Source organism: Brienomyrus brachyistius, chromosome 5 (genome assembly GCF_023856365.1).
Source record: "Brienomyrus brachyistius isolate T26 chromosome 5, BBRACH_0.4, whole genome shotgun sequence".
NCBI classification, from domain to species: domain Eukaryota; kingdom Metazoa; phylum Chordata; class Actinopteri; order Osteoglossiformes; family Mormyridae; genus Brienomyrus; species Brienomyrus brachyistius.
Genome location: NC_064537.1, coordinates 33,138,818 through 33,152,893, shown reverse-complemented (window position 1 = coordinate 33,152,893; position 14,076 = coordinate 33,138,818). Strand labels below are relative to the sequence as shown.

The 14,076-nt window shown below is 43.3% G+C and overlaps 1 protein-coding gene across 1 annotated transcript in view; it reads left to right on the top strand.

Annotated features, from left to right (window-relative positions):
- snx29 (sorting nexin 29) overlaps positions 1–14,076 on the top strand; it is a 105,563-nt gene that overhangs the window by 46,960 nt on the left and 44,527 nt on the right. Inside the window, exons 15-18 of the mRNA XM_049013844.1 lie at positions 379–485; positions 11,332–11,448; positions 12,707–12,762; positions 13,077–13,158. Of these exons, the coding sequence (XP_048869801.1) occupies positions 379–485; positions 11,332–11,448; positions 12,707–12,762; positions 13,077–13,158 (362 nt within the window). The remainder of the gene's footprint in view (positions 1–378; positions 486–11,331; positions 11,449–12,706; positions 12,763–13,076; positions 13,159–14,076) is intronic.

Genomic DNA, 14,076 nt, shown 5'->3' with positions numbered 1-14,076 from the left:
GAAGCACAAACAGAACCTCACCTAAAAATGAAGACAAATCAAAATAATGTTCTTATGTGAGCTTTTACTGGAAATACTCATGGCATATTTTTGCAGGAATATTGTTTTCTCTCTCCTGTTTGTCATTCTAATATCAGTTTACTGACTACCCTAATAAGCATTTACAAGATGGTTATATGGAGTATCAGTTTAATTTATAGACCTTATTTCCTCTGGAAAATGAGCTGTAAAGCTTTGCAGCCGGCATGTGAGAAGGTGACTTACTCAAAGATAAAATCTGATTGGTTGTTTTTTTGGCACAGGTTCTGCCGGTGTAAGCCAGTCGTGGTGGTGTTGCTCTTTCCTGCCCGCTGACGAGTCCCGGTTCTGTTCCCACAGCTCTCCCCGTACTGAGGAACTGTGACGGCTCCCACTCTGTGCCCCAGCCCAAGTCGGTGGGTGATGTGGAGGAGCTGGCGTCCAGCTACGAGCGCAAGCTGATCGAGGTGGGTCTGCCGCTGCCCTTCCTCGTCAGCCGCCGCAGCACGTCACTTTGTACCCTGTTAAGCCACAGGACGCATTCGCGGGGTCAGCGAGAGCCTCGGCTCTCATCGGCGCGTGAGCACGTGGGTTCGGTGCTGGAGGAGCACGGCATTCGCAGAACCTTTCGAACATGCACTGAACGGTGCTGGGAAATCAGTCATTTTGATGTACAGTAAAAGCTCTCGTACCTGGCATCCAAGTAACCAGCAGAATTCTAAAATATCAGTATAAAAACTGATAAGTAATAACTCTATCCTATTGAAAATATTTGCTCTGAATTTGCTAAAAATTCAAAAAAAAAGCAAAGAAAAACAGAGATGTATCCCTGCGAAGTGGTACTAGATACTTTAGGAGTCTTTCCACTTGTTGCACTGATTATCAGATATCTGACTCAACAGTGCAATAGTCATTTAAATGTGTGTATAACAGGATTGCAGTGAGTGTCAGAAATGCATTACAATTGTTGTGTTTATATGCCTCTTGACGTTCATGGATGCAAAAACTTTTATTGTATTGCCAGCACAACTGATCTAACCAAGCAAGTCTCTGACTATTTGGTAGATATTTCAATAATAATATTTTGCTGGTGGGACATAAAGGCTGATGGTGTGTGACAAAGGATTTTGAGCTACACACATGGAAGCTAAATTAGTTCTGTCACATGAGAATCTAGGTTATGTGGTCTTGGTAGCACTTATCCAAGACCCGTCTGCTAGACTTGTATCCCGAAATGGCATCACTTTGTGGCTGCACAGTTTAACACTGACATCTGCTTTAGCCATCATTGCAGCTGAAAATACAGAAGGTTAGCTGCTCTCTGATGTATGTAATCACAGAGTGAGTGAGAGTGTGAGAGAGAGAGTGTCGCATGTGTTTGGGAGGATGGTGACCAGCCTGCATGAACTCAGGACCTTTCTCATGTTCAGGTACACACACACGCACACACACACACACACACTGTGGGCTGTATTTCTCCTGGTTTCACAGTGTGGTACTCCAGCTGCACTGCAGAGAACCGGAGAGACTTGGCCCGGATCGTGGGTACCAAGCTCCCAGATCTGAACAATGTTTATGCTAGCCGACTATGTAGGAAGACCAGCAACATCATCAAGGACCCCACCCACCCGGGTTACAAACTGTTTGTCCCCCTCCCATTGGGCAAAAGATTCAGGACCATCAAGTCATGAACAAACAGACTGAGGAGCAGCTTTTCCCTGAGTGCAGTGGCCTCCGTTACACCCCTTCCCACTGCAGAACACTGACCATTAAGTCACTTCCACACCTTTGTATTGCTGCTGATATGCACTTGGTCACTTTAAATCACATTGACTTGTAAATACCTATAATCTGTAAATAATTTAGGATTTTTTCATCCAGCACATTGTAGACTAAACTAGGGAATATATTTTTTATATTGTATTTTACTAATAGCTATCTTAGGTTTATTTATATTTATACCATATCTACGAGACTATATTTTATATTAATGTGGTACATTAATATATACTACTTTGCTGCTGAGCCGCGAGCTACCAAACAAATTCCCTTGTATTTCTGATACAATGACAATAAAGTCTCTTATCTTCAAAGAGAAAAGTAATGTATGTGTTGGTAAAAGTAATTCCTATGAAACGATCAGCGCTTTGGTCCATTAGTTAGGTTGCGCTTTTAATCAGAAAATGAAAATAATTTACATTGATACACTGACCAATTCATTCACGTGAGGTATCATATGGTCCTTTTACTAGCTTATTTCGTCAGCATCCCAGATGCTTTCCTGGCAGGAAAGCAGATTACACCCCAAATCACCTTTCAGGGGCTCTCTGTGGTTTTCTTTCCTTCAGCAAACACTTCTTTTCCCCGCTCTAACCTACAGTTATTTCAGTAAGATGCCCTCGCTTTTGTCTGTGAAGCTCAGAGTGAGGCGGGAGGCCCGAGCTGGACTTCTCAGATAATTCCTTACAGCTATAATGTCAGTAGGGAAGTGGGGGTCCCGATGGCTATCAGGGGGCCACACATATGTGCAAATCGGCACGAAGCTGGTTTGGGATGCTCAGAGAGAAGCTCCACACAGGGTAGCATTATTGCTCTTGACAAGCCTACTTGCACCCTGAGCATCAGCTTTCGTTTCCTGTTGTGGGGGATGAGGAGAGCCCTTGCAGCCATTCTTGTGTGCGCGGAATGCTGAGGAGACCATGGAATGGGGGATTTATCTGCTTCGAACTCTGGCAGGTAATTTGTCTCCTCTGGCATCTGCCTCTCTTTCTCTTCCCTTGTTCTCGTCAGAGAAACGTGTCACCATTCGCTTCCCTCCAAGCCTAGAGCATCCTGATCGCTGAACTGACGCCTGTCCTCTCTGAATCTCAAATCAGCTATTCCTGCTGCCGTAACGATGTAGCACTTGATGGCGTGTTTCCCTGTTCGGGCTGTGATGTCGTCAGTGCAGCCATATTTAAAGCTTTCATGCGTGTTTCTGTCCCATAAGATACTGAGCTTCTGCCCGCAAACTCGAGTCGTGCCTGAGGAAGCCGATAGACCGCCTGCTATGTCTTTCATATCCGTGTCGCAGCTTTTGAAATGCATACAGCACGTTTCTGATATGTATCCCGGTTCCTCTGCAGCCCTGCTGATGCACCCCATAGGCCTGAGACATAAGAGTGTCAGCAGTGATATCCGTGTTGTTTTCTGTAAACCTCATCACCTCTAGACTTGACAAAACGCCGTCTTGTTTAATGCTCTGCCGATAGTTTTTCATTCAGTTTTGTTGTACTCTGTTAATTCTACACTTGTGTGTGTCACGTCCCCCAGTATGGCTCATGGTGTCATGCTATAAGAATGATTTCAGTGGTTCTGTAGACGGGAAGTGGCTGTTAGTTCTGGACCTTGCCCTGCGTCTGGGCTTTCTCTAAGTCACTGGTGAATTGTGGATCTCAGTAGGAGCCCCGATGAAGTGGAACTCCTCAGTAGTGCTGCTTTCTAGGGTCTTGGGGAAGTGGTGGGTCTTACTGGTAGCCTGATGACCAGACAGCATTTCCCGGCTCAGGGTGAGTGTCCGTGTCTCACCTGGCTCTTCCATCGCAGCTTGTGGGCAGCTCCGTGGCAGAAGGTGGGTCGTGTCAATCCTGTCAGCGATAACACTTTTTGGCCCCTGTGCTTATGGACCATCTCTGGCATGAGTCTCACTTTAGAAGGTCAGTTCATGGTCAGGTTAAGCTGGAGCTGCTGGATTTTAAAAGCCCTGTTTGAGTTTCTCACCGTCCAGAGACTCTTCACTGATACCTTTACTCTGGACTGTCGAGTGGAAAGATGATCTCTGCAAAATGAGAGAAGGACTTGATATACAGTAACACCCACTCAGGATACAGAAACCTCTCATAATGCTTATTGAGTCTTTTGTAAATCCCTTCTGTATCTTAATTATAATGTTGATTCTTGATTTTGAGTTTTAAAAGAGCAATATTATGGCGAAGATAACTGTAGGTATCTGCAGAAATTCAGATTTTGTCCAAATTGTGCATCATTCTCTGTCTAGTGGCCAAGATTTCCAGAACTGGTCGGTAGGATCATTGATCTTAATTTGAGCTATGCTGTCTTTCATCTTCCATCTTTTGAGGCTTGTAATGTTTGGAATGTTATAATTATCTGCTATATAATCCTCAAAGCCTTTCATCCCATTCCAAAGCATTTTTGAAGGAATGTCAATAGGAAGTGCTTAGAATAGAAAAATAATTGTGTAAGAGAGCTTATTTTTAAACGGCCAGCAAGGTACTTAAATTCCATCTTTGTATTCTTCCCTTCATTTTAATAACTAGAGATACATGTTTTTCCAGGTTGTTGATCTTTCCCTCTGAAGTTGTTGTACTTCCTTTTTGCAGACTATTGGGAATGTATTTTGGGTTCATGCCAGGGGCTTCATTCATTCAGCTAAGGGCGTAGCGACCCCTCCTGTTCGTGTATAGCGGTGCATTTATAGCTGGGCAGAGAGCGGCAGGGGACGGACTCTCATCTCCTTTGGACGTTCAGGTATTTTAGTTTGTGCTCATAAGCCATCAAATAATGATTGAATATGAGAGAGAGCATCTTTATAGAACCGTCATCTACTCATAACTTTTCAGACATACTTCCAGTTGACTCAAAAGCTCGAATCAAAAGCTTTCTCTGCATCTAACCAAACCAGAGACGTTCTTGAAGCTGTTGCATGTCACTGATACTGGACAGCTGTTCATTTTTCTTGTGTTTTTGTGCGATTCATGAACCACTTTGATCATAACACATCAATCCCTGCATTCTTTTAACCAATGTTGTGGCATGCAGCTTATGGCCTGTGTTTCCCTAAGAACAGAGGTACCGGAAAGCAGTGCTCTCTCTCTATCTCTCTCTCTCTCTCTCTCTCTCTCAATGGCATTCCCTTTATTATACCATTCTGAATGAACATCATTTTCTTCGAACCAGGCAAATGAGGCGACTGCAGGGAGATGCTAGGCTGTTTAGACAAATGTCTGTAATATTTTTAGATGCCAGCTTGGGTTATTTTCCACAGATAAAATATTGCAATTAACGGGTCCTGTATGTCTTATATAGTGCCATTTGCCTGTTGTTCTAGTAACTTACTCATAGTATCTCATTGCAGTGAATATGATCGTTTTTTCAGTTCCTTTTGTGCTTTGGACATTTATTTCATCCATATTTTTCTCCATTTCTTGCTAGACATTTGCATCTTGTTACCCTTTGGGCTTACTCTCAGGCTCACGTTCAGATCAGATAACTGTAGTCACTTTGCTTTCATTTCATGGGTTTCCCCTTGGCTGCTTATAAAGTATCTCATATCATCTGTCGTCCCATTTCCCTAGTGTCATTCTCTCATGGAACATCTTCATTTCTTGCCTCATCCGTGCCTTGAATTGCAAGATGCTCAAAGTGCCTAATTTACCTTGTAGGTTGGACGTCATGACCGTTGCTTACGATCACAGACAGCAAAACGAGCACATGGTCGGACAGCCTACTTCACTGAGTCCTGACTTGTGCCTATATAAAAATGAAAAATCAGTCTGATACTATAGGTCTCCACCACTTGGGTAAAAGCCCCTCCAGGGGGTCACTTACCTGCATTTCATCCATCAGTGTCTGGTCTTTGTGTAAGAGTAGTTTTGCAGCTGTTAGTGGGAAATGTCATAAGTATAGGAAAGTGGCTATCACAAATAACCATGAATTAAAACAGAAAAATACAATCCAATTCACCAGAACCATTTTATTACTCACAAAGTATATATCAATAAATATGGTTTGTCATCTTTTGGAAATTCTAACCACATTTCCCATATTTGTATATTTCTGGTATCTGTAAACGCTGTTTGTCTTCTGCTATTTCAGTTAACACGGATCTGGAACTTTCCACCACAGGCACTCATAATTGGCTTTAATCTAGGTTAACCTTATGACCCTGGTACACAATCTGATGCTGAACTTCCTAGTCGGGCTAAATTTAGAGAGTTCAGGAAGGATGAGTTTTCTCAAAAGCACACAAATTCCCTTGGTGCAATGCTAATCAATACAAAGTTGATTTTTTCAGCGTTACCCAAAAACGCCAACATGACCCAGTATCACTGTCACTGATTAACACACCACCCATCTCTTCTCCATTGTCATCTGGCTTTCGTTCTTTCATTCTGTCTTTTTTCCCTGCTTTTGTATTCTGTGTCAATGATGTTGTAATGCATCATGACACACCCATGTCATCACAGCGAGTCTTTGCAGTTCACCTTTGAGACCAAAGGCCAAAGGGAACTTCATACCTCCATGTGCTGCATTTCTGCACCCTATAGAAACAGGGTGTGATTGCATTGAAGTCATCGAAGCTCTGAATTTTGATTCATAGACTAAGAATATCCTAATTGGGATTTTGTTCCAGATGTATTAGAGAGAATAAAACAATTTTGGCACATGCAGTTAGATGATTTATTGGTCTTTTTAAATAATATTGAGTAAAACAGCTAATTTTGTTATTTCAGCCAGTGAATAATTCTGTACTTCACCATATTTAAGGTTCTCAGATTAGACTTCCAGTTGTGTCCCTGCCTGTTTTTTTCTCCTTTGTTATCCTGGCTAATGTTCTGTTGACACAACCTGTGAGAGAGAAAAACAATTGTTTGAATTTTCAGAAAATAAATGAAGTACATATTTAGTAGAATCACGTTCAGTTCAGGGGCTGTATTACAGAAACCTACTGTCCTAAATCTTAAGTTAAGATGGTAAGAGAATAAGATCGGATTTTTCACAATTTTTTATTACAGAAGAAAATCACAACTAACTTTAGGATTCACCATATCTTGCTTCATCCAATCTTATCTCAGGTATAGAATTCCTAAATATTCAATCCAACATCTGTTGTCAACTATAGTCAATGCTACTTTTCTCATCCCACAGAGCTATCTATAACATTATTTTATATTCTAATTTATTATGGAAACGAGCAGCCAAATTACTAATTATTGTTGCCGCCTTGGTTAAATTGCTTGACGTAGGAGGCTGAGAGACTGTTGCTGTCGGCCACTTAATTTTTAGCAAAAAGAAAAAAAAAACAATAAAAACAAAGCAAATTCGTGTCAGTTGCACCGCAACTAGGAGAGGCCCAATGCACCAGGTTGGCCATGCCAGAGTTGGTCATAGCTGCTTGGCCAACTGCAGGATCAAAGCCTGGGGAAGCCTGTATCTACTAATGACCATTTTATCGTCAAACTGCAAAACATGGTTTGAGTCTGCCATAAGCCTGACAGTGAATAACCTTTGCCTGTTGCATTTCATTGGTTGTATAAAGCAATAAATAAGCAGCCCTGTTGATTAACTACTGTAAGTTTAGGTATAGCTAACATTGTGTGGTGGCCCGTGAAAGCAGGCAGGTCTGTAGTTATCTGTCAAGTCTCACACATCTGGCCTGACACGCTTTCAAACTCTTATGCTTATGCAACAAATCTTATGGCAAATCTGTATTATTCCATTACAAACCTAAATTTAGCTACATCAAAAGCACTGGGGTACTTTGCTAACCCTACAGACCATTTACAAGGTAATAAAAACTGGTATATACATGCACACCTGTGTTAAGAGTGCATCCGTGTGCAGACTTTCTCGAAGGGAAAATCTCATTCGAGCCACCTAACCAAAGCGGGTAACCCTGTTAGGACAGCTTAACAATTATTTTAAAGTTAGCAGTGCTAGAGTTTAACATTTTAGGAAGTTTTTGTAAGTTTTTGTAGTATGGTTTTGTAATACAAGTCTCATCTTAAGTTAGGGTAGGAACTTTGACATCGGAATTGTTCGTCTGCAATGGCATTTTTCCTAAATGAGGTCCTACCCCTAGTTACCATGGTTACCAAAGAGTTAAAATTGGATCTCAAACTTAGGAAGTTTCCGTAATACTGCCCCAGGGCTCTGAGTGTACTCGCTGTCACATCACAGTCGTATTGAAAGCTAATCAGCTTTTCCTTAGGAGCCTCTTAGGCACCATCGAGCCTCCCTACTATCCTCACCCCCCATACTTTACAGCAGGGGTGGTGCTGTTTGAGTGATAAACAATATTTGATTTACAACAGGCATAGTGATTTGCACTGAGACCAAGGACTTCTGTCTTGCTTTCATCAGACCAGAAATCCTTCTGTCACATATCATCGGGATCTCTGCAGTGCTGTTACTACGTTCTTCAAACCAGCCTCGGCCTGAGTGTTTCTGAGCTCAGGCTTTCTTCTTGGCACGTACCTGAAGAGCCTGGATTTGTGCAAAGCTCATGATACTGTTGTCACATGCAAAAAGCCGACTATTGAGCGGCAGTGAACGCCTCTGGCTACTTCAAAGCGGCAGCTGAATTTCCAGTGGCCTCGATCCCCATGGTATTTTTACCCAGTGTAATGGGCTCAGTAATGTCTTAGTTGTTTGATATCTTCTCCTGATCAGTGATGGGCCTGACACTGTTTTTGGGCACCTTTTGAAGGTACTTTTATTTCAAGGTCTTATGGAACTTCCGTCTCTGTGAAGGAGCCGTTGCGGTGAAGCATGCTTTTAGGCTTCTCTCCTGGAGCCTCGTGCAAGGCTGTCGGCCATAGCTGCATATATGATGCCTTTCTTAGTGGACATTGGGATGCCTTCAGTAGGTATCTCTGTTTCTCGCAACTTTCACTGAACCTCTGGAGAACCTGCAGCTCAGGTTTGGGCCCTTCATCTTGTTGCTTGGTCATCATTAGTGTGCCAGCTATACTGGTTCCTGAAACCTTGTGACTTATGTTATAGTACTGTGAAAATGGTGTGGCCCTGGTGTGGCCCTGGTGTGGCCCTGGCGAGGCCCTGGCGAGGCCCTGGCGAGGCCCTGGCGAGGCCCTGGCGATGCCCTGGTGTGGCCCTGGTGTGGCCCTGGTGTGGCCCTGGCGAGCCCCTGGCGAGCCCCTGGCGAGCCCCTGGCGTGGCCCTGGCGTGGCCCTGGTGAGGCCCTGGCGAGGCCCTGGCGAGCCCCTGGTGAGGCCCTGGTGTGGCCCTGGCGAGGCCCTGGCGAGCCCCTGGCGAGCCCCTGGCGTGGCCCTGGCGAGGCCCTGGCGTGGCCCTGGCGTGGCCCTGGTGTGGCCCTGGCGTGGCCCTGGTGTGGCCCTGGTGAGGCCCTGGTGTGGCCCTGGTGAGGCCCTGGTGAGGCCTGGGAGTTGCCCACAGTAAAGGCTTCATTCATTTATCCCACCTCAGTGTTGAGCCACCTGAAACAGCATTTTCTTATCTGGTATCAGAAGCTGTAGGGTTTGTTTCCTGAGATTGATGCTCTGATTCCTGTTTATTCCATGTCTTTATGGATTATTTGATCTCGGCATAGCTGTGGTGTCTGTATGGTCACTAGGAGTTGACATTGACTTGATGGCTTGGCGTAACTTTGCAGTCAGATTTTTTTCTTTGTCTTGGATCCTGCAGTAGCGAGTGCTTATTTAATGAAGACCTATATTCATATTTAACCGACTCCCATTGGCCACAGTTTCTTGTGGCCTGGTGTGGTTTGTAAAGCGAAGCAGAGGAAGGCTGGGATTGTAACTGGAATGCTGCAGGATTTGCATCTGTGGGGCTTTATGCCAGTATTTCGCACACGTCAGAGAACAGGCACATCTGCAGAAGCTGGGAAACACTGCATCCTCCTCACGCAGTCGTCTTAGTTTTAGTAGTAAAGCGACCTTCCAATGGGAAACATGAAGGAGATGGTGCTGTTACGGAAATGTAAAATAAGGTCACAGATTTTAATGGATTTCAAAGTGGGAATGATTGCTTTTCATTGCAGCTGTTAAAATGCTTTTGCCAACATATTCCCATCCTTTTATGAAAGTTTATTTTTTCCATTCGTTTATTGCTTTTAGTTTAGAAGAACTGTTTATTTTATTCTTTTTTTTTTTTTTTTATAAAGTTAGAAAATTGCTCCCAGTGCTGCTTCAGTTGTGTAAAGCTTTTCTCTTTCTTGCTCTTTCCAGTTACTTTATAAAGGTGCTCACTTGGAAAACTCATTTCAGTTCTATATAATCTCGCTCCTGTATTGAAATGTGACACAGTTGTGCAGAACTCTGAAGATGACATGGTGTAATTTACTTTAAAAGAGATATTATTGTTCTGCTAAAACAGAAAACTCACGTTTGATGTCGACGCGGTACTATGGAGGTGCTGCTTCGGGGTTCTGTGAGCTACAGCAGGGCCTGGACTCTTCTAAGGAGACAGCTGTGCGCGAAGGGCCAGTGTTGCGATGTCACAGGAGCCTTCTGAAGGTCTTTAGTGAAGCTTGTATTGTCCCGCGGGGGGGGGGCGTGTCTTTGCTGGCTTGTTTGATGGTGCCTGCTGACTTGCAGCATGCCAGGTCTGACATAATGTCGTTAGCAGACACGTGCGAAGGTCCCTGCCAATGAAACGCTACGTGGGAATGAAGCTCACTGTGTTCTTACCATGTGGGTCACGTGCGCCGCACCCCCGAGGAGGTGACGTAGTGTGTTTGCAGCTTGGTCAGTGTGCATCCGTTTTATCAGTGTATCGTTATACCCATGTATCACAGCTAATCCGACAGTGATGAATCACTGGTTTTATTGACATTTGAATAAATTGGGTACGCTGTATGTGATACGTTAAGCATAAATGATAAACTTTTAAAATGTTATCTGAAATGTATTTTGTACTTTAATACACAGCATGTTACTGCTGAATTATCCATCCTTTTATGGGGGGGGGGATTCCAGTCACCCCTGAGAACCGCACCATGCAAATGAAACTGTGTGCTACTCCAGCTTCTGTACCAGTGTCTCCTTCTCAAAATATATCGGCAGATAAAGCTCTGTGATTGGCTGCCTTACTTTAGGCCGGTGTGTTTTGCTGCAAATCCTTAATGACTGCTGACTTGTGTATTGGCAGTGTTCACAGAAAGTGCACAAGATAGTGTCTTTACATTAAATTCCCTCTTCCTTAAGCTTATTAATGAGATGCTAATTGACCTTTATGTTGGGTTGATACATTACTGCGCTCTCATGTTTATTTGCAGACTCAGGAACCTCATAGGACTTGTTTGCAAAAAACCTATCGAAATCAGGATGCTGTTTTGGCATGCAGGCATTGCATTGTGTTGATGTCTTATTTCTGTGCAACTCAATGGTCAGTCTGTTGACACTAATGGCTCTTGATGCCTAAGTGAATGCAGGTAGGTACTCGATTGACATGCCTGCCTGCACGCATAACGAAGAGCGTCTGGAATGCGGAGTAGGTTGGGGGTTGACGGGTCGTTTGTGTGCTTAGTGTGCTGTTTCCCTCTCCTGACAGGTGGCTGAAATGCACGGGGAGCTTATAGAGTTCAACGAGAGGCTGTACCGGTCTCTGATAGCCAAGGATCACCTCATCAGCCAGATGCGGCAGGAGCTGATCGATCTGCGAGGCCTTGTGAGTCGACCCTGTCAGGCCAGACACTGCCTATATGCTCCTTCTTTGCTTTACCCTGTCTCCTCTCTATAGAGCCATAGAAATATACCTTTAAAAGTAATAACCTGGGTGCGGCATCATCCACCCATAGCCTGCTGGATTCTTCTTCTACTGAAGGATGATTTTACTTTTGCTTCTGTTTGCCTGAAACATAGGTTGCTGTTGGTTGGGTACATCCTGTAGGAGTCTTGCTCTCATGTCAGAGGCTATGACATTGTCCTACTCATTTCTAGCGAGGGCTACATGTTCTTTCTTGGTGCATGTGCTCAGCAGGCCATGCCATGCACGCACCAGGTAGATGCATAGTATTGACGAGGGTCGGCATGATTCCTCAATAGATTCAGAAACGCAAGATTGTATTGCCTTTAATTAAGATTGGGTAATGTATGTCGGTTATTTTTAAATTAAGTTTGACTTCAAGGTGTTATGGTGATAAAGCAAAGTAATTGCATTTTCTTATTAAATGTGATTAAATTGAGTTAGAAAGCGTGCAGGAGACTCTATCCACCACTGTAAATTTATGTTATTAAGCTTTCATCATTCACCATCACAAATTGCAAGTCTAGTATGGGATGTGGCTTTTCATTGGGTGCCAAAGTTGAGTTGTACTTACAAATTTATCCTTAGGATTTGCTGGTGAACTAATTAAAAAGCTTAGGTGTTACGCTGGGCCTCCTCTATGGGCTCTTATATTGTCTTTGTATTTAAGCACTTCCTTTTCTACTCGCGTAATTCTCATGTTTGTTGTTGTCGTGGGCCAATGACGTCTTTATTGGCTTGCCTAAAGCATGAATGCTCCTGGGAGGGGAGTTTACACTAGTTGATTATATTAATGATGATTACAACTATTCATGTGGATAGGTAAAAGGACTTTGCTTCTGATTAGATACAAGTTCATTATCCCACTAGATTAATCTTTATCAGAGTAACAAAGGAAGTCTGTGATGGTGTCTTGGTTCATTCTGCTGTTTTGTGGATTAAGAGTATCTGGGACTTCCTGTGTAGGTGACATATGGAGAATGAGCGAGAGGGAATAATGGCTGTTCATTAGGGTGCGTTTTGTGACTTTGTTCGTTTGAACCCATGTGGCGTCTGTGTGTGTTTCATTTATCCATAAGAGAGCACAGTGGTCCACATTCTGGTGACGGCATTTCAGACACTTCACTTCTAATACTCTGTAATGATGCCTGACGTTTCTTTCCCAATCCTTTGATCCAAGGTTCCAGGTGACTTGAGTCAGACCTCCGACGATCCCAGTTTATCGGATTTTGAAACGTAAGCAGCGTCTCTCAAAACCCGCCTCGGTCTGCCTTAGCCTGTTAGTGTACGTTTTCCACAGTCTTCTGCAGTCTTCCTGTCATGACTTCCGGATAATGGATTAGGAATATCGAAAATATAAATATGCTCATTGTAGCCGGTCTGCAAATCTGTCCATCAAGAAGTGTCATGCATTAATGCTTTTAGTGATGGTTGGGGATTATGATGATTTTTCCAAACAAATTCAGTGGGGGTCGGGGGGAGGAGGGGGGAGGTGGTTGGGGTTGTATAATTCCTTGTCTTCCCAAGCCGTGATTCATCTTCTTCTGCAGTGCCCAGCGCGCGCTCATCAATGTGTGGATTCCCTCCGTGTTTCTGAGAGGACACTCCTCCAGCACATACCATGTCTACCAGGTAAGACCATCGCCGCATTGCCCCCTGGGTCACTGCCAAACCCCCGTTGTCCGAAAGGCACTTCAGGTCTGGATGACATCCATTAACATCCAGACCTGTCTGCTCCCTTAAACCCCCCGACACAGGATGAATGAGTCTTGAAAACATATTTTCATCAAACCTCCATTTATCTGTAAAAGTGCAGGGTTCGATTGCTTTCATGTTACATCTTATCGAACACGATGCTTCTTGAAGGTGCAGGCAGAGCTAAGCTACATTTAAAAACATGTATATAATTTTCTGTGCTTCAGAAAGTGCTTCAGACTCTTTTTGTATGAATGGCTGTGCTGCATGTCAATGAACAGAACTTACCACGTGATCCGGTCCCTGGAGGACCTGTGCTATGGGACTTTAAATGTATTTTTAATAATAATAATAATAATAATAATAAAAATAATAATGTTTCCTTGTCAAACGCAGATATCATGTAAAGTCCTTACATATTACACGAATGGATTTCCACTCTATTTATACAATATGCATAAGTACAGATTATTAAAAGACTTTTAATATTAATATGTTTTATTTTTAATATGTTTATTTATCTTAACTGTGGATGGGACATCCAAAATCTTATTTTGGTAAAGAAAATCAGATTCAACTCTGCAATAAGTTACTGGAATAGGCGTGACATTTTCAGTAAAATTCTAATTAAAAGTCCAGGTGAGTATTACTCACAGTCTGTACATTGTGTTCTTGCTGCAAGGAGAAGTGTTACAGGCTGTTTGTGGTGGGTTTGTAACTGTTCGTCTCCCAGTCCTTCCCAGACCATGTATGCTGTGTTGTGTTGCCTATGGCTATATGGTCACTCTCCATCTTCCCATCACACACGGACAAGAGCACAATTGCTGGTTATTTATTGAGCGTGATTGTATTGTC